The sequence below is a fragment of the Carettochelys insculpta genome, chromosome 10 (genome assembly GCF_033958435.1).
Source record: "Carettochelys insculpta isolate YL-2023 chromosome 10, ASM3395843v1, whole genome shotgun sequence".
In the NCBI taxonomy this organism is placed as follows: domain Eukaryota; kingdom Metazoa; phylum Chordata; order Testudines; family Carettochelyidae; genus Carettochelys; species Carettochelys insculpta.
The window spans coordinates 25,629,851-25,656,153 of NC_134146.1; the positions used below are offsets into that span (position 1 = coordinate 25,629,851).

A 26,303-nucleotide genomic window follows, 5' to 3' on the forward strand; every position below is an offset into this window, starting at 1 on the left:
ACATTTAAGAAAATAAAATGGCTTTAAAACCATAAAAACTGATGAAGGAACTCTAGGGCAGGGTAGTAGCTGAACCTACCTAAAATGATATATTTGGGGTTTAAAAAAAAAAAAAAAAAAGCCACCCACCACACAGATTTCAAGTTTACTGTAGCCTTTAAAAGATATTTGTTTCAGAGGAAAAAACAAACACAATACTTCAGTGCCCATGAAAAGACTTAATCCCCACCTTCATGATCAGGAAATTCACCTTTTTAAAAGTATATCTTTTCAATGTAGAGTAACTACCAAAAAAATTCCACTACACACCTGTTCTGTTGTCATCTGCACAGCAGCATGTCCTGGAGCAGTATAGCTTGGCCCAGCTCTACCAGAAATCCAGCTTGATCCATAACCAAATTCTGAACCTGAACCTGTGTTCCATTTAAGGAAGAACACGCACACAGACACACACAAAACTGAGCAGTTAGAGACTTGGCTTGCTGAGATGACTGTTAAGAGACAAGTGGCAAAAAGGCACCATATCATTTTGTATACAACCCTGTGCAATAGAAACCAAAAAGTTTCTGCCAAGTAATGTCCATTTGTGACATATGTGAAATGCCTATGTAAGCGTACTGCTTATCCGTTAGGCAATTTTATTCTTATGTTTTCTAATATTTTAGTAGGCTGACAATTCAGCACAATTATATCAACAGAAAGGAAAGTGCAGCATAAGGTTTGCAATAATCAAATATCAAAGCATGACTGATTTCAAGAAGCCTGGTGCAAGGAGTTTCTGGAAAAAAAGTGAAGTTTACATTTGTGTTATAACATGTTTTGATGTAAAAAGATGAAACTGTGCTCCAGTCACAAGACTTTAAAATACAATTTCTTTCATCTTTGTTTTGAATATATCAAAGCACTTAGTTACAGCAACGTGCTCAGCAATTTTATAAAACCCCAACTTGACTGTCAACATTGTATGTTCATCCACCTTTAAATTATATACCAACTCTATGATCTATCTTGGTCAGAAAAAAGTAAAAGAAATGGGCCTAATTTTATGCCAAAAGCCACCAGCCTCTCTTTTGCAAAAGCTTACAGGGGAAGCAATATTTTGGGTCAACACTATGAAAAGAATTAACATGAATTCTTGATCACCTTTCTTTCACAAGGAGGTTTATTGTACTAACAAACAGTCTCCATGTCACAGTTCAGGGCTGATCATGTTCCCAATGAAACCCAGAAACATTACCACTGACTTGACTAGAAGCAGGATCAAGTATTTGAAGTTTCTTTTAACAACAAATGTTTTACAAAGCTCATAAGAACATAAGAACAGCCATACTGGGTCAGACCAAAGGTCCATCCAGCCCAGTAGCCTTTCTGCCGACAGTGGCCAGTGCCAGGTGCCGCAGAGGGGGTGGACCAAAGCGATTTGTCTCCCACCATCCATCTCCAGCCTCTGACAATCAGAGGGCAAGGACACCATTCCTACCCTTGGCTAATTGCCTTTTACGGACCAAACCTCCATGAATTTATCTAGCTCTTTCTTAAATTCTGTTATAGTCCTAGCCTTCACAGTCTCCTCTGGCAAGGAGTTCCACAGGTTAACTGTGTGCTGAGTGAAGAAGAACTTTCTTTTATTAGTTTTAAACCTGCTACCTATTAACTTCATTTGGTGTCCTCTAGTTCTTGTATTATGGGCACAAGTAAATAACTTCTCCTTAATTACGCTCTCCACACCTGTCATAATTTAATATAACTCTATCATGTCCCCCCCAGTCTCCTCTTTTCTAAACTGAAAAGTCCCAGTCTTTTTAGCCTCTCCTCATACGGGACCTGTTCCAAGCCCCTAATCATTCTAGCTCCCCTTTTCTGAACCTTTTCCAGTGTCAGGATATCTTTTTTAGGTGAGGAGACCACATCTGTACAGAGTATTCAAGATGTGGGCGTACCATAGATTTGTATAGGGTCAATAAGATACCCCTTGTTTTATTTTCTATCGCTTTTTTAATAATACCTAACATCCTATTTGCCTTCTTGACTGCCTCTGCACACTGCATGGATGTTTTCAAGGAACTATCCACAATAACTCCAATATCTCTTTTTTGATTAGCTATAGCTAAATTAGCCCCCATCATATTGTAGGTATAGTTGGGGTTATTTTTTTCCCCAATGTGCATTACCTTACACTTATCCACATTAAATTTCGTTTGCCATTTTGTTGCCCAATCACTCAGTTTGATGAGACCTTTTTGCAGTTCTTCACAGTCTGCCTTTGTCTTGACTATCTTGAACAGGTTAGTGTCATCTGCAAACTTTGCCACCTCACTGCTCACCCCCTTCTCCAGATCATTTATGAATAAATTGAACAAGATTGGTCCTAGGACTGACCCTTGCGGGACACCACTAGTTACCCGTCTCCATTCAGAAAGTTTACCATTTATGCCTACCCTTTGTTTCCTGTCTTTTAACCAGTTCTCATCCCATGAAAGGACCTTCCCTCTTATCCCATGACAACTTAATTTACATAAGAGCCTTTGCTGAGGTACCTTGTCAAAGGCTTTCTGGAAATCTAAGTATACTATATCCACTGGATCTCCCCTGTCTGCATGTTTGTTAACCCCTTCAAAGAGCTCTAACAGCTTAGTAAGATATGATTTCCCTCTGCAGAAACCATGTTGACTTTTGCCCATCAAATTATGTTCTTCTACATGCCTGACAATTTTATTCTTTACTATTGTTTCAACTAATTTGCCCGGAACTGACGTTAAACTTACTGGTCTGTAATTGCCAGGGTCATCTCTAGACCCTTTTTAAATATTGGTGTCACATTACCTATCTTCCAGTCATTAGGTATGAAAGCTGATCCAAAGGACAGGTTACAAACTAGGGTTAACAGCTCTGCAATTTCCCATTTGAGTTCTTTCAGAATCCTTGGATGAATGCCATCCGGTCCCAGTGATTTGTTAACATTAAGTTTATCTATTTGTTCCAAAACCTCCTGTAATGACACTTCAATCTGGGACAGTTCCTCAGTTTCATTTCCCACAAAAAACAGTGCAGGTTTGGGAATCTCCCCAACATCCTCAACCGTGAAGACTGAAGCAAAGAAATCATTTAGTCTCTCCGCAATGGCTTTATCACCCTTGATTGCTCCTTTTGTATTTGTATCGTCTAGGGGACCCACTGGTTTTTTAGCAGGCTTCCTGCTTTTAATGTATTTAAAAAACATTGTGTTATTACTTTTTGAGCTTTTAGCTAGCTGTTCCTCAAAATCTTTTTTGCCCTTTCTTATTACAGTTTTACACTTAATTTGGTAGTGTTTATGTTCCTTTCTATTTACCTCACTAGGATGTGCCTTCCACTTTCTGAAAGATGCCTTTTTATCCCTCACTGCTCGTTTTACATGGCTGTTAACCCATGGTGGCTCTCTTTTCAGTCTCTTAGTATGTTTCTTGATTCAGGGTATACATTTAAGTTGGGCCTCTATTATAGTGTATTTGAGAACTTTCCATGCAACTTGCAGGGTTTTTGTTCTAGTCACTCTGGCTTTTAATTTCTGTTTAACTAACCTCCTCATTTTTGCATAAGTCCCCCTTTTGAAATTAAATGCTGGAGTGTTGGAGTCCTGAGGTGTTCTTCCCACCGCAGGAATATTAAATGTTATTACATTATGATCACTATTCTCAAGCGGTCCTGTAATAGTGACCTCGTGGACCAGATCCTGCACTCCACTCAGTACTAAATTGAGAACTGCCTCTCTCCTTGTTGGGTTCCTGAACCAGCTGCTCCAAGAAGCAGTCATTAACAGCATCGAGAAATCTTATTTCTGCATCTCATCCTGAAGTGACATGTACCCAGTCAATATGGGGATAACTGAAATCCCCCATTACTATTGAGTGTTTTATTTTGGCAGCCTCTCTAATCTCCCTTAGCATTTCAACGTCACTATCACTGTCCTGATCAGGCAGTTGATAATATATCCCCACTTCTATATTCTTAGTACAGCCTGGAATTACTATCCATAGTGATTCTAGGGAACATTTTGATTCATTTAAAATTCTTATTTCATTTGATTCTACATTATCTTCACATACAGAGACACTCTGCCACCCACACGGTCCATTCTATCCTTCAGATATATTTTATATCCTGGTATGATTGCGTCCCATACATTGTCTTCATTCCACCAGGTTTCTGTGATGCCTATTATGTTAACTTCCTCATTTAATACAAGGTACTCTAGTTCACCCATCTTATTAATCAGACTTCTAGCATTTGTGTAGAAGCATTTTAAAGATTTGCCTCTGCTTATTTGTCTTCTCATCCCAGATGTATTAGATTCTTTTATAAGTGATTGTCTGATCTAGCCCATTGTTTGATATCTCCCCTCCTCTCTTTTTTTACTAAAGCCTAAAGTCTCTCTATCGATGGATTCTCCTCTAAAAGTAGTTTGTCCGATCCACTTGCTCCTCTGCACCAATCAGCTTTCCCCCATCTCTTAGTTTAAAAACTGCTGTATGACCTTTTTAATGTTTAGTGCCAGCACTTTGGATCCCCTTTGATTTAGGTGGCGCCCATCCTTCCTGTATAGGCTCCCCCTCTTCCAAAAGCGTCCCCAGTTCCTAACAAATCTAAACCCCTTCGCCCTATACCATCATCTCATCCATGCATTGAGACTGAAGTTCTGCTTGCCTACCTGGCCCTGCGCATGGAACAGGAAGCATTTCTGAGAATGCCACCTTAGAGGTCCTGGATTTCAGTCTCTTTCCTAGCAACCTAAATTTGGCCTCCAGGACATCTCTCCTACCCTTTCCTGTGTTGTTGGTACTAACAGGTACCACAACCATCGGCTCCTCCCCAGCACTACACATTAGTTTATCTAGATACCTCGAGAGATCTGCAACCTTCACACCAAGCAGGCAAGACACCATACGGTTCTCCCAGTCATCGCAAACCCAGCTATCTAGGTTTCTAACAATCAAATCACCCACTACTAACACCTACCTTTTCCTAACAACTGGCCTTCCCTCCCCTGGAGAGGTATCCTCAGTGCAAGAGAATATCGTAACATCCTTTGGAAGGAGGGTCCCAACTATGGGATGGTTTCCCTGAGCTTCCAATGCATGTTCTCTTCCTCTGAGCCTTTCATTCTCCTTAAGAGCACTGGGACTCTCAGACTCGAGGTGGGACAGTACTACAGTTTCCCGGAAAGCCCCGTCCACATACCTCTCTGCCTACCTGAGCTCTAGTTCAGCCACCCTGGCCTCCAAAGCCCAAACTCGATCTCTGAGGATCAGGAGCTCCTTGCAACAAGCGCACATATATGCCACCTGCCCACAGGGCAGGTAGTCATACATGTAACACTCTATGCAATAAACAGGATAGTCCCCGCTCTGCTGCTGGGCTTCTGCCTGCATCTTCTCTATAGAATAATCTGAATATAAATGGACTTTTTATTTAAAGGCTTGGGATATATATGTCAGAAGGAAATGACGCCCTCTAACCTCCTCACTCAAAACTCCCTCCTGTTTGCAACTGCCCTGTTCGCAAGCTCCCTGGTTGCTATCTAGCAGGGTTTATAAAGCTCTGCCCTTCCCGATAGCCCCACCCTCTGGCTACAGCTCAATCAATGAGCAGAGAGTTTTAGATTTCAATCCCAACTATGACTCACAGCTTCCAACTACCACTCTGAGCAAACAGCCTTGCAAACAAGCAAACAAACAGCTCAGCACTCAAAAATCTCCAAACAAACAAGCCCAGAACCCTCAAGCACAAAACACCCACACACCTGCTTACCTCAAGATGCTGGAAATTGACCCTTCTTCACCAGAAGAGCCCCTCTCAAAACTCCCCCCTGTTTGCAACTGCCATTTTTGCAAGCTCCTAGATCTGGAAGGGACCTCAGGAGGTCATCTAGTCCAGTCCCTTGCTCTCTTAGCAGGATCAAGCAACATCCCTGACATCTATTTGCCCCAATCCCTAAATGGCCCCCTCAGGGATTGAGCTCACAACCCTACATTTAGCAGGCCAATCCTCAAACCACTGAGCTATCCCTCCCCCCTTGTAAACAAGAGAAACATGTAACTTACTTTTTAAAGGAGGAGCCAATTTAAATCCATGCATTTTCAATTTATCTAGAACAGCTTGCTTATTTTCTTCTTTTCCCCAAAAACTCATTTGTACAGGCATAGTAAAGGCATTCTTCGCACCATAAGGGACAACCCTTCAGAATAAAGAACATACCTCTCACATAAAAGTAAAAGAATTTGCAGCAAATTCCAATGAAGAAAACATATAATTAATGCTTCCATAAAATAAGGAATTTGTCCATAGTCACTAGAGCACTGAAAAAGTAAGTCATAAGTATCAGAGATTGCCACCAAGGAAGCAGACTCCTAAGAAAACTATCAGAAATTTTTCTGTTTAGGAAGAGTCCAGAACTGACATTCTGTGTGTGACTATAGAGGACAGCATTTCTATTCAGTCTCTGTAAAGTTATGGAAATGGGTACAAGCATGGTAGAGTTCATTTTGTTCAAACAATCATCAGGTTGAATCATCAATGGGATTCATGGTCTGTTATATAAATCCTCACCCATTTTGTCTTTTTGAAGTATATTCATTTGACATATAACTATAGTAAGGGAAGTACTTGTGGCATACCTAGAATCTCTGGACTATCATGATTAGAGGGAAGTCAACCAACAGATGGTGTTCTATAGCTAATTTTCATGCAACAGTTTCAACTGGCTGTATGAGGCAAGATGCCATGTAGTGAATTAACTTGGCCCACATGCCAAACCCATGTGACAGCATAGGCATTCAACTTCTATTACATTAAATAAGTAGGCCAGATTCTCATTTGCACAAAGGCCTGTTTTTACACCACTATGACAGCATATAACTGCTTAAACTAACTTTATGCTCACTTTAAGCCCTTTGCCCTATCAAAACAGTTTAAACCACTCTTAGAATAAGTAAAAATAAGTCTCATAGCATATTTTATATTAATACATTATAGATGGGCCAGTTAGTTTCAAATGTTACACTTGCCTTACACTTTCAATTATAAAATCCTGTTCATTACTTATAACTTTTTGAAATTTTACCCACTCAGGCTGAAGTTTTCCATGCAAGATGTCAGCCTGTGGCTGAATTTTTCTGCAAAGTTCCAGCAAGCTTAGTTCAAAAGCTCCTCAAATTTGTTTAAGGGAAATAAAATATATGTAACAATAATGCACTAGGGAACTCCAACACTTCTATGTTGTGAAATAAGAACCTGAAATTTAACAGGAAGCAAAGGCAGCAAAGTGCCAGAAACAGAGCTAGGGAAAGTTTTATTTAGATAAGGAAGGAGAAGAAGAATTAGAGGAGGGAACCAAAAATGCAGCAGATTTCACAAAAACTTTTCACAAATTCATATCAGTTCTGTTCAAAGTTGGTCATGTAAAAAAAAAAAAAAAAAAAACCTACTAAAATTGAGAAAAAGATAAAAATTGTTATTATGACATTTTCTAGGTGAAATGTTTTTGGTTTAAAATAACTTAGTTGCAAAATTTCCTTCATTTCGATTAAAATATCAAGCATTTTAAAATGTTTGAAACCAAAACAAGAAGATATGTTTTAGAATTCCAGACTTCTAATTTTTTTTAACAAGTCCATGTAAGATACGAGAATATAGCATTAGTCCAAAATTTTCCCATAGAAGAAAAAAAATAATGAAAATGTAACCTTTACTTGAAAATTTTCCATGAAACTATTTTAATTTTTCCTCAAAATACTGAAAGATTTTGGCTGAAACCTTTCTGGTTTAGAATAAAATATTTTGGTTATTAAAAAAAAATTCTATGGAAAAAAGATACATTATGGGGGTGGGGGGGAGGAGAACACATGTATTCAAAAATGTCCAAATTTTCCATCAAAAAAAGTTTCACACAGAAAATTTTCACCAGCCCTACTAGAATTCTTTACAGGAGCCAAACCAAAAAGTAAGAATTCTAAAATGAGTTTGTAATCAATTCATCTCTCACTGGTGCATCTAGAATTTGTCATTTATAGAGGAAAAAGAACTGTTATCTGAATGGTTCAGTAATGGAGCCTATAGCCTGCTGCTATGACACTAAAATCATGTCTACACTGACACTTTACAGCACTGTAACTTGCTGCGCTCAGAGGGCAAGAGGGTGTGTTGTTTCTTGCTCAGGGGTGTAAAAGTCACAGCACAATAAAGCACAAAATAAATGAAAGTGGCTCTCAGCACTCTTAGCTACTTCCTTCATTTAGGCAGTTTACATTGAACACTGGGAAACCTTTCTCCCAGCTCTGACGCCATGGCAATACATTAAAACAGAAGCACTTTGGTGAATCTACACTTATAGCATTAGTGTTAGCAAGCTCAGCACACTTACCCTTCAACTACTGCTAGTTTGTTGTCCATGATGTATGCCAACGGTACTGCGAGTTCCTTTTTGATGTGGCCTACCTGGTTTCCACTCACGTTGTTCACTTTCACTGCATTTTTATCATAGGGGTTACTAGGCTCTCGCTGAAGTGCAACCATTTCATTGTTGTTAACCTGAAAAAAAACAGAGACTTGTTTAGTTCCAACTTATTTACAAAAATATCTAAGGGTATAGCCATTCTGAAGCTAAGTTTAAAAATAATTTTGGCATAATAGGCTGTTTACCTCCAATACTTCTTTATTCAAAATACCAACGATTTTAGAAGTTATTTAAGTGATGGGATTTCAAACCCAAGCTCCAGCATGAACTAGATCCTCCAAGCACTGCCTAAACAGGTATTTTTGGAACATTAGGACAAACCCCATTAGGCTCACTGCCTGTGAGCTGATTAGACATACCCTATAATACTTCATATTTCAATATTTGCAGAATTCATGGCTCTTTATAAAAGCTAGCAAACAACCTCATTCCTTTTTACCAGTGGAAAAAATGAGGGGCAGCCCAGAGAGGTGAAGTGGGGGTGGGGGGTAACAGTGGCAGTGCATGGAGCTCCTGTGCAAGGCAGGTGGTGGGGGATGTTGTTTGGGGCTGAGAGGGGTTAAGCCTATGGGCAGAATTGGAGCCAAGAAGAGTTAAGCTGGGGGTGGGGCAGTTTGGGGCTATTTTGTGTTCAGCCTCTGGAACATGTAAAAAATTGCCATGTGACCCCCAATGAAAAAGAGTGGCCACCCCGTCCTAGACCACCAAAAGTATCCTTCATCCATCAACGCTGTCACATCACACTGAGGATCTGGTCAAGAAATAAGTTAGCCACAAACACGTTTGCACAGCTCTAAATGAGCGTACAAATGGAGACAGCAGGAACAGGAGAGTACTTTGAGAAGAGATAACATCTTCCCTTCCACTAGCCAACTTCGTGGAGGTTATTTTTATATTTCCTCCAGCCAGCTCCAGAATAACTAACTAACAGAGATATAAAAGATATCTTTATAAGTTCTAGAATTTAAAATTGGGGTTTCAATTTAATTTTTCTCTTGGAGCTATGTAGAATCTTAGAAGCAGTGATACCCACAAATGAATGAGAAAACCCAATGATTGATCAGAAGATTCTGGAAGGCTGTGAAACTTTAAATAACAAAAAGGCAAAATGTTCAATTTTTTCCCCCCACTTTGCAACTACCTCTATTTAGAAGCACTTTTATTATTCATACTGCACTTACAACCCCTGTATAATAACGTAATCCAACCACATTTCCTCGCAAGGTTCCAAATAAAACTGCTGAATCTGTATCTTCATCCGTCCCAGGAATATCATCTGTATATAGAAAATCTTCTAATCCAAACTGAGAAGAAAAATCATAAGATGTATAACAGGAATAGTTCCTATCTCCTCCACGATGGGGAAATTGCAAGTATTTCCAGGCAGAATCACTGCAGAAAGACAAAATAAAAGTTATGCAACAATATTTTTTAAAAAAAAGCAGCATGAATGCTTCAGTTACTATTTATCCCCTTTTATAAGCATCTATTTAATTTTCCCACATATATAAAACTGTGTTTCAAATCTTTATGTAACCATTCCACCTTACCTCGTCATTTTCACTGAAGTTATACCTTAAACTATTGTCAGTGCTAGACACTAATTTAAAAATACTGAGTATTTGGGGCTGTCTGGATTAGCATTAGTTTCTTTTACACACCACCACTTTAAAACCATATTTACCTGCACTTCCATAGGTATCAAACAGTGCCAGCCCTAACTGGCCATGGATTGCCATTCATGGCCAACAGGAGTGGCAGAAAGCAGCACAGACAGGGCGTTACTGCTCTGGGGGGAATTCTGTGCCAAAAAATTAAGAATTCTGCACACAGTATTTTAAAATTCTGCATACTTTATTACTCAGAATAATGCAGTGTCTCTCCCTCTCCCTCTCCCTCTCTCTGCCCCTGTAGCAGTTTTATATCTCCACCAACTACTCTGGGTGCCCAAACTAACCTGCCTGCACTGCTGGGGAAGTCACTCATGATTGCTTTTGCGACTTCCCTTTACTTCATCATAAAAAGTAATTTTTCTGTAAAGCAGCAAAAAAAGTTGTGGGGCCCATGAATTCTGTGCATGTGCAGTTACACAGAATTTCACATGAAATAAACAAGTTGTCAGTTCAAAAGCCACAAATAGCGATAAAAAGCATTGCATGGGTGGGTGAAGGAGCAAGTTAAATAAGCAGTCCCCTAACTTATTGTGTCAACTCTACCTGTGACTTGACATGGAAAGAAACACACAAAATCTGTATAGAGGGGGGCTGAGCAACTGGTTTAAGGAGTACTTGTTCCTGTGGTATACCAGGGCTGTGTCTACACTATAAAAATTGTACTTTGAAGTGCTTACTTTGAAGTACAACTTTGAAGTAAGCAACTTCAAAGCTGAGCAACTACACACACCTTAATTCAAAGTAGGGCACTACACCATTCCTGGGAATGGAGGAAGGACTTCAAAGTAAGGGAAGAATGCGTATCCACTCTCTGCCGGCTACTTGGAAGTAGTTAGCTCCTAGTGTAGAGGCACCCCAGGTGAATCATTCATAGTTCATTTTGAGACTCCTCAGGCAGCACTTTCCGCTATACTGATTCTGACTCAAATTCTACACTTGTTCAAGATGTGATATTTAAAGGCACAACCTTGATGTTGCTGCAATGTAGAATATTTACAACCAGTATATAACTAAAATGGGATGCCAGGGTTTAAGAGCAGGAGAACCCAGCTAAGGAGAAATAGTGATCACAGCATAAATAAGGAGGATGGAAGAGGCAGGCATCTCACATCATAGTGAGCACTGCTGCTTTCTCTCCCTAGTCCATCGGTCACACCCTCTCAACACTACAAATGAGAACTCTCCATAATAACCACCACTCCACTGTCCCAAAAACCTACTCCACCCCTCAGTTCAGCTCCACGCACCCCCCAAACCCAGGCATCACCTAGGTCCAACCCCTCAGCCCTGCAGGCCTCGCTAGCCCAGGGTGCCAACCACACCCCGACAACCTTCCTGGCCCAGGGCACCCAGCCCCAACCCCTTAGCACCCCCCCCAGCAGTGCCCAGCTGCGCCCCCCCTCCCCGACCAGTGCCCAGCTCCACCCCGGTCTCCCTAGCCCAGAGAGCCCAGCTCCACCCCTACCTCGGCCTCTCCCCAGTGCCCAGCTGCGCCCCCGCTCCCCGACCAGTGCCCAGCTCCACCCCGGTCTCCCTAGCCCAGAGAGCCCAGCTCCACCCCTACCTCGGCCTCCCCAGCCCAGGCCGCCAAGCCCCAGCATGGCCTGCACTGGCCGATTACACAAGGCCTGCCTGCTTGTCCCCCGCGGGGCCTCACCTCATGTGCATCCAAGCCATAGTGCCACTAGGGACCGCCGCGCGGCACGGAAGACACAACAGCCCCTCCGCCCTGCCCTCCTGTTACCTCCAGCTCCTGCAGTCAGCACGGCATTACCAGCCTGACTGACAATAGCAGCACCAATCTCACTCCGAATTTCACTGGCATCAGCCAATGAGAACAGGGATATGACGGAAGGGTGGGACTTTCTCGATGGGCTCTCCGTGCTACCAGAACAGATCCGCGAGACTTTCCATTCGCCGCCGTATGGGAGCTGGTTGCTTCAGCGGCTTTCTGGCTCCGTGCCGCGGCACAACGCTTCTGCTGCAGAGCTTGCGTGGCAAGCTCCCGGCGATAGTTTAACAGCTCAAGCTGTTTGGCTCCCAGAAAAGGTTAAGATGCGGCTCAGCTTCCTCGCCTGCAGCCACCTGTGGGGGAAAGCGATTTCTGAGTTTCTATGGGTCTTTAACCGAGCAGCGAAAGGCCTCCAAACGAGGACATTTTAAACTGGGCTGGTAGATACCCATTGAGATAACTCAGTTGGGGAAGTAGTGTGGCCTTTCTATGACTGGCAGTCTTTAAACCAGGACTAGGTCCCTTTCTCAGAACTATGCCATGGCTGTGACTCAAACAGAAGTGCTCGGTTTGAGGCGGGTGTTACTGCAGGAGTGGGTACGTATGGTGAAGAAGAGGTGGATGAAGCTTCTTTTTACAAACTAACGAAATCATGTCAAACAGAGGACCTGGTGGCGATGGGTCAAATACCCAGACAAGTATTAGAAAAATACAGTACAGCCATGCATCTGACAAATATCAGAGGGGTAGCCGTGTTAGTCTGGATCTGTAGAGCAACAAAGGGTCCTGTGGCACCTTATAGACTAACAGAAAAGTTTAGAGCATGAGCTTTCGTGAGTTAACTCAGCATCTGAAGAAGTGAGTTAACTCACGAAAGCTCATGCTCTAAACTTTTCTGTTAGTCTATAAGGTGCCACAGGACCCTTTGTTGCATCTGACAAAGTGGATCTTTGCCCAGGAACACTTATGCTCCAAAAAATCTGTTAGTCTGTAAGGTGCCATTAGACTTCTTGTTACATAGCCATGAACAGTGGTTAAACACTAAGCTGAGGAAGGCAACTCCTAGCTCTGTCCCTTCTATCAGAGGCCTAACCCCTGCCACAAACTCCACCCCCTCACCCCACTGCAATCCCAAATTACTGCTCTCAGCTCCTGAGCACCCCCCAGTAGGTGGAGCAGCCCCATCCTTCCCAGCTGTCCAGAGTCTCTGTTGGCTAGAGAGCCATGCCACAACCTGGCGAGCCCGGCAACCATGCAGTGGCCTGATCCTTCCTGGCTGGTTGGAGAGCTGGGCAGCCATGCTGCAGTACCAGCCAGCCAGAGCATGGGCTGTTTTGGGAAGGCAAGGCCTTTCCTTGACTATGTCACCTGTGAGCCATGAGCATGGCAAAGATTATCCAGCAAGCTTTTTCAATGCATTGGAGACAATTTTTTTATTCCAGAAGGGGGAGAAAACTTCTCAGGGGAGAGGCTGTTGTAGATATGCTTTTGCAAAAAAGGGAGGAACTGTTTAAGCATTTGAATGTGGAAAGCACAGTGGGATGAAAGTGATCATGAAATGATGAATTCACGATTATAAGAAAACAGGATAGTAAAGATAGTGGGTTTCAAAAAGGCAGACTTTAGCAAACTCAGCAAATGGTAGGTAAGCTCTCAAAGGAAGCAAGTCTACGATGAAAAAAGTTTGAGAAAGCTGGTGGATTTTCAAAGAGACATTATTAAGTCCACAAGAACAGACTCCCACTGCATAGGAAAGACGGGAAGCATGGCAAGAGAGTAACCTAAATTAACCAGGAGATCTTCAGTGAGCTTAAACTCAAAAACCAGTCATATCACTTCAAATTACAAAGGAGGAATATAAATGCAAGTATATAGGTGGCAAAAATAGAAAAGCTAAGGCACAAATTGAGATTAAACTAGCTAGAGGTATGAAGAATAACAAGAAAATATTCATTACGTTAGAAGCAAGAGGAAGAACAATGTCAGGGTATGTGCATTACTGAATGGCCCTGTGGGGAGTGAGACACCTAGACCCTGGATTTCAGCCCAAGCCAGGAAGTACAGATAGCAATGAAACAGTCCTGTGGCCTGAGCCACATGAGCCCAAATCAGGTGGTATGGGCCAGTCAAAGGTTTTTCTTTGCTGTGTAGACATTCCCTAGGCAAGGTGTTGACAGAATACTCAGTGAAGACCATTGCAGAGTAGCTAAATGAGATCTTTGTATTAGTCTTCACTGCAGAGTATATGAGGGGGATCCCCACACCTAAGCCCTTTTTTCAGGTGACAAGTCCGAGGAACTGTTCCAGAGCAAAGTGTCTATAGTGGAGACTTTGGAACAAAATGGTGAACAGTAATAAGTCATCAGGACTGGATGGTATTCACCCTCAAGTTCTAAAGTTGTAACGGAAGTCAAATATGAAATTGAAGAACTGCTAACTATGCTGTGTAACCTACGCTTAAAATCAGACTCTGTACCAGATGACTGAAAGATAGCTCAACTAAATGCCAACTTTTATAAAAGACTCTAAAGGCAGTCTTAGCAATTACCAGCCAGTAAGCCTAACTTCAATACCAAGAAAATTGATTGAAGCTGAACAGAAATTGAGAGGAACATGGTTTGTTGGGGAAGAGTCAACATGAATTTTATAAATGGAAATCATGCCTCACTATCTATTAGAAGTCTTTGAGAGCGTCAACAAGTGGACAAAGGAGATCCAGTTGATCCTGTGTCTTAAACTTTTAGAAAGCTTTTGACTAGGTCCCAAACCAGTTTCTTGCAGAAAGTAAATACTCCTCAGGGGTTCAGAGGTAAGGGTCCTCTCCTTGATCAGTAACTAGATAAGACAGGAAATAAAGGTTAAAAGTAAATGGTCAGTTTTCACAATGGAGAGAAGTGAATAGCTGGGTCCCTCACAGTTCTGTACTGGTACAGTAAACCCTTGAGTTACACAGAGGTTGCATTCCTGCAACCCCTGTATAACTCAAATTTTCATGCAAATCTTGGGGGTGACGGGGGGCAGCCTGCTTCCCGTCTCCCCACTGCTTGCAGGACCTGGGAAACTGCCCAAGGCAGCCCATGGCTGCTCAGTTTCCTGGGTCCCACCCCCAAGCATCAGGGAGCTGGGAACCAGGCAGCAGCCTGGCTCTCAGCTCCCCTCCCCTTGCAGAGCCAGGAAACTGACCAGGGCAGCAGTCTTGGTCAGTTTCCTGGCTCCAACCAGTGGAGGGGAGTGGGGAACCAGGGGCAGCCTGGCTCCCAGCTCCCCTCCCCTCCTTGGAGCCAAGAAACTGACCAGGGCTGCTGCCCTGGTCAGTTTCCCAGCTCTGCAAGTGGAGGGGAACCAGGCTGTCATCTGGTTCCCTGCTCCCCACCACTCCTGGGACCAGGAAATCGCTTCTGTCAGAGGCAGCAGTGAAAAGCCAGGCTGCCACCCCTGACAGGAGCAGTTTCCCTGCTCCTGTCAGGGACAGCAGCCTGACTCTCACTACCGCCACTGACAGGAGTGGCTGCCACCCCTGACAAGAGCAGGAAACTGCTCTGGTGGGTGGCAAGAGTCAGGCTGCCACCCCGACAGGAGCGGTTGCCCTGCTCCTGTCAGTGACAGCAGCCTGCCTCTTGGCTGCCTCCCCTGACAGGAATGTTAACCCAAGACATGTGAAACTTGGTTGTGTGTATCTCGGGGAGTTACTGTATCTTTGTTAGACTAGATGGATCAATGGTCTGACCCAGTGTGGCCATATTTATGTTCTAAAGTAGTTATCCCTTACAGAATTGGGCCCTTTGACAATAGTTTCCTTACTAGTGCCCCAAGCAGTAAAACTGAATGGAAGCTGTCTACCAGTGCTGCCATAGGTGTAACTGGATAAGCTGTAAATTGAACCTAAACGCTACCATTGTATCTGATTAGTGATGAGGAGAATGCATACACAACCAGTTTTTTGTTTTGCAGCACAGGACTAATGCAAAAAGAAAGGGGGACTTCTTAAAAGCTTTTTTGGCTGCATACTGTATAATACCCCCACCATGCAAGGATACATGAGATTTCAATAAAGAAATTCAGAGGATGCACTCTGAGCTCAGTTGAAAAATAATGCTATCTGGTGAAACAATGCGTCTTTTGGAACGAGGATCTCTAGTGTAATGCCTACTGATAAATCTTCCTGCCAGCTAGGAGAAAGTCAAATACTGTACAAAATTGTGTTTTTTCAGCTGTTTATCTATTAAAGTGTTCCACCTATTTATATTACATTTATCAATTGGGCAAACATTTTAAGTCATGAAATTAATACATCAGAATTGGTTGATTGTATAAGGTTACAGCTCAAAGGAACACTGACAAGAACTAAAGTCAGACTTCTTTAAAAATGCTAAAATTTAATCTTGCAATGAAAGGCTTAAACAGCAGCTGTCAGGAAGGACAGTTTGAAAACTGAAATACTCTACCTTTTAGAAACCAATTTAGGTAAATCAGAGCGCACACTGATGTTTCAAATATGAAGGTTGCTTCCTGGACATAATCCTATTCCCACTGGTTTAATGGTATAGCATCAGGGTCTTCAAATGCATTTCCAGTTTGTTTAGTGGAAATTGTCATGGATACCACAGCAAATTTCAGCTAGCATTTGTGCCTCATGCACCTGACGAAGTGGGTCTTTGCCTACGAAAGCTTATGCTCCAAAATATCTGTTAGTCTATAAGGTGCCACAGGACTTCTTGCTGTTTTTGAAGATACAGACTAACACGGCTACCTCTCTGATATTTGTGCCTAGGTGCATGCAAGAGAAGGACAACCAGATGGGAGATCACAAGTATGTCTGCAAATATGTGATGGCCTTTTTAATAAAAATTCACAAAGCTGTCACAGTACATGAAGTAGAAGTCAAATGCTACTAATTTTACCATGACTGCTTCCTGAGTTTCAATAAAAATTTCCCTCCTTCTCACCCAATGAGGGGGTTCATCACCTGCTGCAGAACCCTCTCTCCCTGGCTCCACAATCTTAATCCTGGCCTGGTGCAGAGAGAAGCCCCATGGGTTTGCAGGGAGGTGGCTAGTATCCTGTGGGACTGAGTATAGCAACCACACTTAACCCACTCGCAACTCCATGTGGTATCTGACTTAACAGGGTTGGTCCAGTGATCTGCCCTGGGCATTGTGTCCTAGCTTGTGGGAGCACAGTGCTGCTCAAGTTCGGCCCATCTGTCATGAGGGAGGGTGGGTCAAGTCTGAGCAGTGCTGTGAGCAGAGAGCTGGCCCCAAACCTACAGGACAGGAACAGCAAGAGACACTGCTTTGGACTGAATCACACACTCACACACAAAATGCCAGATAAATGGAAAAATCATGCTATCCATGACTCTCCCTTCTCCAGTCCTCTTCTGCTCCCAGCCCCATGACAAATCTGCCAATCCAATGAGGCTGTTTATTATAGAAAACTTCTGATAAAGTATTTTTCCATAGAAATTTCATGATTTGTCACAATCAGAACTTTCTATGGAGTGGTTTCAACATAGTTCTGATGGAACTCAGGCAGAGTCTGACAAAATGCTGCCATTCAAGTGGGGCCTGCCATTTCACCTGCCTTCTCAGCAGCTCTCCTGGTAAAGTGTATGACAGCCTAGATTTCCTGGCTCTTTAGTAGCCCCACTGGGAGACTGAGGCAGAATCAAAAGGTAGCTCTTGGTACTGGCCAATCCCAGTCTCTCCAGTGGTAAGGGAGAGGAAGAGGGAAGTCATGGAAAGGATCTGGCTTTCTATTTCCCAGAACCCTGGGCCGCCATCTCCATTCTCCCTCCTTCACTGTTTCCATTTCTAGAAGCTCTTCAGATGGAGAGATGGCAGTTTGGTAAGAACATGGCAGGTAACCTAGCCCTCTCATTGGGATACTTCGGGTTGTGGCTATTCTTGAAAGGTCTGGAGCAAGTCCAGGACCTGATTGCACCTTGGGACCCGAATCTTGTGCTGTCATGGCTTATGGTTCCCTAATAGGACTAATAGGATCTGGGGCGCAGAGACAGCTTGTCATGTGGACTATAAAAATTCTCTGTGAATTAGAATTGCCTTTCTCTACCGCTTATCATGCTAATTATGATTACCTTGTGCTCTCTCCATCTGTTTTTTGTAATCACTTGTGTTTTATCTTCCAACCTCATCTTGTAAACTCTTTCTGGCAGGCAATCACTCCATTCCTTATTTAAATTTCTTACAGGTGCTGTCGTAGTGCAACTCCCCAACCTCTTGCCCTTCCTTTCCCCCTCACCCCTGCAAGGGTGGATTGCAATACAACAGTACCACTAAGAAATTTAAGTTATTTCAGCCCTGCTGCCATCAGAACAGGTGGTGGGCCTGCCAAAACAGCTGATCAGAAGCCAGTCCCAAGGCCTGCCCAAAGAGCTGTGGCTGGTAAGTGCTGAGCACTATTTTTTTTTCTTTTGTAATGAGTGCCTGACTACCCATGCAGACAGTGTCTATGGATAGCAGGACTGTAAGGCCAAGTCCTGAATCTGAAATGACCAAGGTGGCTGGTTGCAACACACAGGAGTGCACACTACACCTTTTAAAAGTGTGTAGCAAATTCTACAGCTATTTAGATCCATCCAATAATCTGAGGCATTGTGCTTGTCACTGTTCAATGAATAAACACCAAGAAGTCCTGTGGCACCTTATAGACTAACAGATATTTTAGAGTATAAGCTTCCGTGGGCAAAGACCCACTTTGTCAGATACATCTGTTGAAGCAGGTCTTTGCCCATGAAAGCTTATGCTCCAAAATATCTGTTAGTCTATAAGGTACCGCTGGACTTCTTGGTGTATTTGAAGATACAGACTGAGTAACTCAGCTACCTCTCTGATACCGTTCAATGAATGAACATCAGTAGCTCCGTATAAGAATAAAACTGCTGGGTATGGGGATCCAGAGTAATTTTCAACTCTATTATTTTTAGTAAAGTTTTACTAATGCTTTCTTTGGAAAATACATGAGAGCAGATGGAAGCATCAGTTGCAGGGTTGCTCTCAGTTTTCGCCTGCAAACTGAAAATGTCAGACTCATTTGCAAAAATGGAAGTAATGGTGAACAAAGACCAAACAATCATTATTTATGCCAAAGAATTTATACCTTATGAGTGGGATTGTAGGGGGAAGGAAAATCAAGACTTACATAAATTTACTTTCCACTTTTAAAAGTGAAAAATCTTTCATCTCTTTTCTTAGTTAATCTAGTCCCATGTTTCTTAAACTTTTTGAGACCACAGAACACCAAACAATATTTTTTATGTGGAACACCTATGAAAATTTTCTTACAAAAAAATTGTTGTCAGACCAAAACCAAAACAAACAGCAACATATACAGCAAAAACAAAATGAAATAATTTAATGAGGTATCATAGCAATAAAGAAGTAACATTGTATCTAGTTTAATAATAGAAAATATATACCATCAGTCTCTTTTTCTAAATGCTTGCAGCACACCTGGGAGTTGTTCACGGAAAACCAGTGTTTCACGGACCACAATTTAAGAAACAGTGGTCTGTTTCATACATAAAATTCCCACAAGATGGCATTGCTGTGCCTTTTTCTTCCACCAGTCCATTTATCACCTAAGGCAGGCTGGAAGGCCTAGAAAAGAGGTTCTCAGCCAGGGATATGCATAGTCCAAAAGGTACAGAGGGGGCTTTCAGGGGATACATCAAACTTATCTAAAAGTTTGCCTAGTTTTATGACAGGTGATATAAAAAGCACCAGCAAAATCACTACAAACTAAAATGTCAGACTATAACTTTTTTATACTGTTCTACATACACAATAGACTGAAATGTAAATACAATATTTATAATCCAATCAATTTATGTTATAATTGTATAGTAAAAAATTAAAAATTAAGGAATTTTTCAGTAATGGTGTTATGTCACTTGTATTTTTAAGTCTAATTTTGTAAAGCAAGTAGATTTTAAATGAAGTGAAGCTTGGGGATATGCAGGACAAATCAGACAACTGAAATTGATACAGTTGTCTGGAAATGTTGAGAAACATTAGCTTAGAAAATTGCTAATACGATATGAAGACTTTTAGCTCCCAGATTTATATTCAGCACAGAGAATGACTCTAAATTGTTGTCATCTGATGACTGTGAAATTAGCTGCTATTTTCCATCCAAATCTTAGTGGACGGGAGTTCACACCACTCAACTATCATTTAATTTGGCAATTTGAATATGTATCAAGCATTGTTTCTTTATGAAATAAAGAGTTCTCTATATTTGACAGGTAATTTAGACCTTAACATGTTTCCTGTTCAAGATGGATATTGAAAGATTACATAATGGTACATCTCCTAAAATGGACTACAAAGACTTTACCAATTTTTGTATGGATAGGCCTGATTCATCAGTACACTCTGAATGCTTTGAGCTACTACAGTGATGCAAAGCAGCCACAAACACAGATAAATTGGCTGGCCATTAGAAAAGCACCAAGAAGCTGTAGTGTACTGGTGAGCTGGACACAATGAACATGTGATTTATGTATATTTGTGCATGTCCAATTTTTAAAATGTCCACATTAGAAGACTGAAAAGCAGGCAGGTTAATGAGCAAATTCTATATTATGGAAATAACAAGGTGACACTTTGTCTTGACTTACCCTGCATTCTCACAGTACCTTAATCAGAAATACAAGGGCCAGATTCTGAGTCAGTATAAATCCGCATAGCTCTGTGGACTTCAGTAGAACTTCCTAGTGACTTCAGTGACAATTTATTTACTTCATTTCTGGCCAGTGCTTACTGGAAACACCTGAGGATTCACCTTCATTTGTCTGTTAAAGTAACATGAGAGGTAAGCTGCCATTAAGCAAATATTCTTTTATTAGTGCTGTTTTTTTTTTTTAACACAAGGATGTGGTAGACCAACGTCATCAGCAGATAATTCTGATGAAAGGTGTTGTGATAGTTTTTATAAACTAAGCTCATCTGAAGCAGACCCTGCAAATTTGCTGGCTACAAATTAAGGTAAAGTAACCCAGATTTTAATCTGTTACAATTTTAAAGGGTTTAGACAAGAATATTAAAGTTAGCTGAGAACTAATTTAAACCTCGTCTGATGATTATTTCTGATAAAAATAAATAGAAAATATCAAATGCACAGTGTCCTGTTTATCTTATAGCAGAAGACATTTCTGGGATTTAATGACTAATATCAATAAATATTATAAAAATATGATCAAATTATTAATACCTTAGTATAAAAATAAACTATGTAAATATAATTTAATTACATGGAAACAACATGGGATGTCTGTTAATTACTGTACTGAATAACCCCATTCTTCTGCTGCCTACTCATAATACATCAAAAATAGTGTCCCTGTATCATGAATAATGAACTAGAAAATAGAAATAAACAAATTCTACTTAATAGCAGAAATTAACAATACTTAATGTCTTATTATTGACTATAAGGGGAGCCTACCATAAAAAGTAGGAGCCAAATTCTGTTCTCCATTATATTGATGCAATATTAGTGTTAGCTGTGAGCAGAATTTGTTCCATTGTTGTGCTCAAAAATTGCTACATAATTATTACAATTAGAATAATATGCCCGAACACTTGTGTTTTAGTTGTCATCCTTCAACATTTAGTTTCCTTTCTATTTAAAACTACACCTACAGTTTTCATCAAGACCTGAGTTATATGGTAAGAGTTTAACAGATGCAAACCAATTCCAGATCAGTAGTTCCATTTATTGCTATGCTCAGATTTGAAGGGGCCCACAGCAGCAACAGATCAGCTCCAACTTTAGCTTCATAAAGAACATAGTCTATATTGCACCTTGGAAACCATCAAAAACCTAATGTTTCCTGGTTTATGGTAATTGACTTTACTAACAGCGTTGCGGTTTTCTGTATACTTGAAGGGCTAGACTGTGGCTTTTAAGCCATGTATCTGCTTACAAGGCTGTGGAAAGCCAAACTGTCACAGAACAGCATTGCAGAGGACCTGTGGATGGAGGCAGATTAACTCTGTTGGGTATCAGTGAGCAGTGCAGAGGGGACTGGGCCCCTGGGACACCTCACTTACATTCAATCTAGTACAGAATGGGCAATATCATGATTACCATAATAATATTAATTATAGTAAAACAAATGTCAGTTTTTACCTTTTTTCTGTTTGTGAATTGTCTATGATTTTTGCAAATTTATTCATAAATCAAAAATTTGTTTCAAAATGCCTGTTGTAAATCATGTGTGCTCTGTACAGAAGATGCAATAATTATATTCAAATAAGATATTTAAAGTTTTAGAGATACTGATCAATTTTGATTGGAGGGATAAATCACAATGAGTAGCCTGCCCCACATTTTGTCAAAATGAGTCAGTTTGGTGAGATAGGAGATACGTGATGAAAAATAATGGTGATGGGTCACCATACATGTCAACTTCTTTGTTGATATCTCAAAAATGATGTTATGGCCTAACCTTTTTAACCCCTTACATCATCTGACCCACAAGCCAAAGGCCTTAGCTAGCCAGGGAAGCCAACAGGATTTGGTCTATGGCCCCAAATACCTAAGCCACCCATAGAAATAACAAACAGTGTCAGTTAAAATAGTGAGACAGCTAGCATGTAAAAATAAAGAGGTTTAAAATATATGAAAAGAAACACCCATCTGTACAACCTGCACACATTCATATTTGATGTTACAGCAATTTCAGAAAAATAAAAATAAGTATTATGTCCTTAAGCCACAGGCAAAGCCTCCATGTATGCTCATGCATGTACACAGGACAAATGCAAGACACAGACCAATACACAGACATAGGCATATTTGTTTTTCAGTATTGCTTTAGGGCAGGGGTCTGCAAACAAAATAGTAACAAGAGCCATTTTTTCAAATTCAGTTACAAAATCAATACTTCAAGAGCCACAATGCCCGTGAATCCAAGACAGTCCTTAATAAATACATAAAAAACTATAAATAAAGTCAAATGGTACTTTTTGTAGCCCCTATTTTAAGAACAGCACACACACAACGATATTTACCAGTTAGAAAGTTGTTACTCCCATTCCCTAGCTTTAACCCCATCCCACAAACCAGTCCCCCATCTCCAGGTTTAACCCCCCTGAGCCCCAAACCCGCTCCCCAACCCCATGTTTAACCCCTTCAGCCCCAAACCACCATCCCAACTTCTGCTCCCCACTGCTGCCTCCTTTTCCACGTGGCTGCACAGCTCCAGCAGGGTAGGCTCGGCCACCCCTCCCCCAGCTCTTCTGCAGGCTGACCTTCCTCTGGCTTCCTCTTCTGGGGCTTCCTACCCTACCAGCTTGCCCCACCCCACCCACCACCGCAGCTCACTGCTTGGCAGCTCAGGAGGCTGCTGCCACTTAAACAACAAAACTAAGCGGCGGCAGCCTCCGGAGCTGCACATGGAGTCAGTGGTGGCAGCAATCGGAGCTGCAAGTGACTCCTTAAAGAGTCACATGCAGCTCCGGAGCCACAGGTTGCCAATCTCTGCTTTAGGGAAAACACCACAAATGTGCTAGCTTAAAAGAAATGAGTAAGAGACCCTCTTCAACCCCTTGGCAAAGTGAAGGAATGCCCCCGCATATGCCTGGCTGGCCACCACCCTGGCTTCATGGGTCCACTACACCCACACCAGGGAGCAGGTGTGGGTGAAGATTAAAGAACTCAACCAGGAGTACACCTGGGCTCATGACATCAGGCAGAGATCTGGGGCAGGACCCACCTGCCCCTACTACAGGGAGCCACATGAGCTCCTGGGGGGTATGATACGTCCCCATTAATTTCCCCTGTCAACACAATGGAGGAGCCCACCCCACCCCACAGTTGGAGCCTGAGGAGAAGGATCAGCAGCACCCTGGGACCCAACCCCCACCGAAGGCAGACACAGGGTCCAAGGCCAGTGGTGGCACCCTAGTCCTCACCCTGGACTCAGGCCACTCCAGTCAGGCCACATCAAGTGTCCCCAGAGCTGTTCGAGGGACCCTCCAGTAAGTATCCTGGACATCACACACCGGTCAAGCATAGGGACACCAGTTTACCAGAACTGTGCAGGACGCCATAAATCCTAAGGACAGCCCTGAGTGTAGATATACACTACAGCTCTGGGAGGAGTTTTCCTGTTGCTGTAGATAATCCACTTATATGAGAGGCAGTAGCTACAATGACATAAGAATTCTTTGATCAGCCTAGTGCTGTCTGTATATCAGGTCAGGACAACAGAGCTACATGTTGCAGGGCTGTGAATTTTTCATAACCTCTGCTTATGCAACTTTTCAGTCCAGACCAGTTCTAAGTCACTGAAGTCCTCCACCTTTGATATTCACAGCAATGGCACACATCCCACTTAATTTACGTCTTCCACTGGTCCTATTAATGACAGCTGATACCAGCTTTTTCCTTCCCTCCTTCCTCTCTTACCCCCACTACTATATAAACCTGGGACTTTTATTATCTGCTCCAATCTGAAGAAGTGGGGTCTTACCCACGAAAGTTCATCACCTAACAAATTGTTAGTTTTTAAGGTGCTACAAGTTTGTTTTTGTGAAGCTACAGACTAATGTAGCTATCCCACTGTCACTTTTGAAAGTGACAGCCACTTTTGAAAATGTTTACCCTTTCATATGTCACCTATTTATAATATAGAATCATAGTGTTTAATCTTCTCTGCAGGTTTTAGAAGAGAAATGAATGCCAGCATCTTCAGCAAGCAATGCTACTTTGACCACATTGAGATCATAATGAAGTATTTTGAGCTGGTGATCTATATACCTACCTTCATATTTGGTTTGATTCTCAATTTGCTAGCTCTGTGGGTTTTTTGCCGCTTTTGGAAGAAATGGCCAGAATCATCAGTCTACATGATAAACCTTGCTTTTACGGACCTCCTTCTTCTCCTCTCTCTTCCTTTCAAGATTTACTATTCGATGCAAATGGGGCAGTGGTCCTTGTGCTCATTTATGGAATCACTCTACTTTGTCAATATGTATGGAAGTATTTTCCTTATAGCCTGCATTAGCTTGGACAGATACATTGCTATCAAGCACCCTTTAAAAGCTAAGATTCTCCGGTCCCCCAGGAGAGCATGCATAACATGCTGCTGCATTTGGGTTATAATTTGGCTTGGCAGCATCCCTATATATAATTTCAAAAACACTGACAATTTCAGATGTTTCCATAATATGTCAGATCAGACATGGGGCATGTCAGTGATCCTTCCTGTTGAAATCTTTGGATTTCTCATCCCATTGACTGTGATGGTTTATTGTTCTGTTAAGATCATCCAGACTCTTCTAAACCATAACCACCAAGGAAAGAGACAGGCTGACCAAGTTACCATTGCGCAGACCATTGCTGCCAATCTCATAGTATTCATAGTTTGCTTCACACCAGCCCATCTGGGGATCTTTTTACAGTTCCTCGTAAGACAGCATATCATTGTAGACTGCACTATGAAACAAAGCATTACCCTCTTTGTTCGCATGGCAATGTGTTTAGCCAACGTCAGCTGCTGCCTGGATGCCTTCTGTTACTACTTTGCTGCAAAAGAATTTCGCAAAAAAACTAACTTGAGGGACTTAGTGAAATCATTTTCTGTCGCTCAGGCCAGTTCCAGATGATTGAACTTCATTCTATAGAATAGTTCAGGCTACGTCTACACTATGAGATAAAAATCGATACTAATAAATTTGAATTCATAACACTGGATTTTATAAATTCAAATTTGACTAACCTCACCTCCCCACGTGCGCCTCACAAAGTCGACTTATTGCCCCCACGCTCAATCAGCAAACATTGACTGTTGTAGCAGTGCATTGTAGGGATCTATCCCACAGTTCCCTCATTCCTGTAGTATTCTGGGTATTTTTGCTGATATTTGACAACTTCCCACATTGCAGTGCCCTCATTCCTCTCCCATGGTAAGCAAACATCGGTTTTTCCAGTCAGAAGTAAGGAAACGTAGGGCATCAACAAAGATCTCCAAGTTAACAGAAATCTCTTGTTCCATAACTAAATTGATTTTTAAAACTGTAGCTGTAACTGAAATATCAAGGATTTTATAAAAATCAGCAGGTGTGTGTCTTCTCAAGTGGCCATCCGCTGACCGTCCGCACTCCCTTGATTGCATCTGATCCCTGAAAATAATACAGGGACAATGAAAACCATGAAGGAGGAGTTGATAGTAAAGTTTTTGAAAAAAAGAGTTGCTAAGCGGGACGTATTATACGGTTTCTGTGCACAGTCAGTGTTCTCAACTGACCCTCTGCCCACTCTTCCCTACATGAAAGGGTCCAAAGTTAGAAGAAAGAGGATAGAAAAGGCTAGGAAAAAAAGATTTTTGTCTTCCCTCTTCACTACACAGAAATTGCCAAAAGGGGGATGGCAGAAA

General features: G+C 41.8%; 2 protein-coding genes across 2 annotated transcripts in view; one reads left to right on the forward strand and one right to left on the reverse strand.

The window, feature by feature from the left end:
- The window catches only part of HLTF (helicase like transcription factor), a 49,629-nt gene extending 37,688 nt beyond the window's left edge, over nt 1-11,941 (reverse strand). Inside the window, exons 1-5 of the mRNA XM_075004079.1 lie at nt 11,822-11,941; nt 9,673-9,883; nt 8,399-8,565; nt 6,081-6,214; nt 310-413 (exon numbers count right to left, since the gene is read on the reverse strand). Coding sequence (XP_074860180.1) covers nt 310-413; nt 6,081-6,214; nt 8,399-8,565; nt 9,673-9,883; nt 11,822-11,841 — 636 coding nt within the window. The 5' untranslated portion in view covers nt 11,842-11,941. The remainder of the gene's footprint in view (nt 1-309; nt 414-6,080; nt 6,215-8,398; nt 8,566-9,672; nt 9,884-11,821) is intronic.
- Nucleotides 11,942-24,600: 12,659 nt separating this feature from the next.
- LOC142018651 (G-protein coupled receptor 55-like) lies at nt 24,601-25,533 on the forward strand. Its single transcript, XM_075004610.1, has one exon. The coding sequence runs from the start codon at nt 24,601-24,603 to the stop codon at nt 25,531-25,533; it is 933 nt and encodes a 310-aa protein (XP_074860711.1).
- The last annotated feature ends 770 nt before the right edge of the window (nt 25,534-26,303 follow it).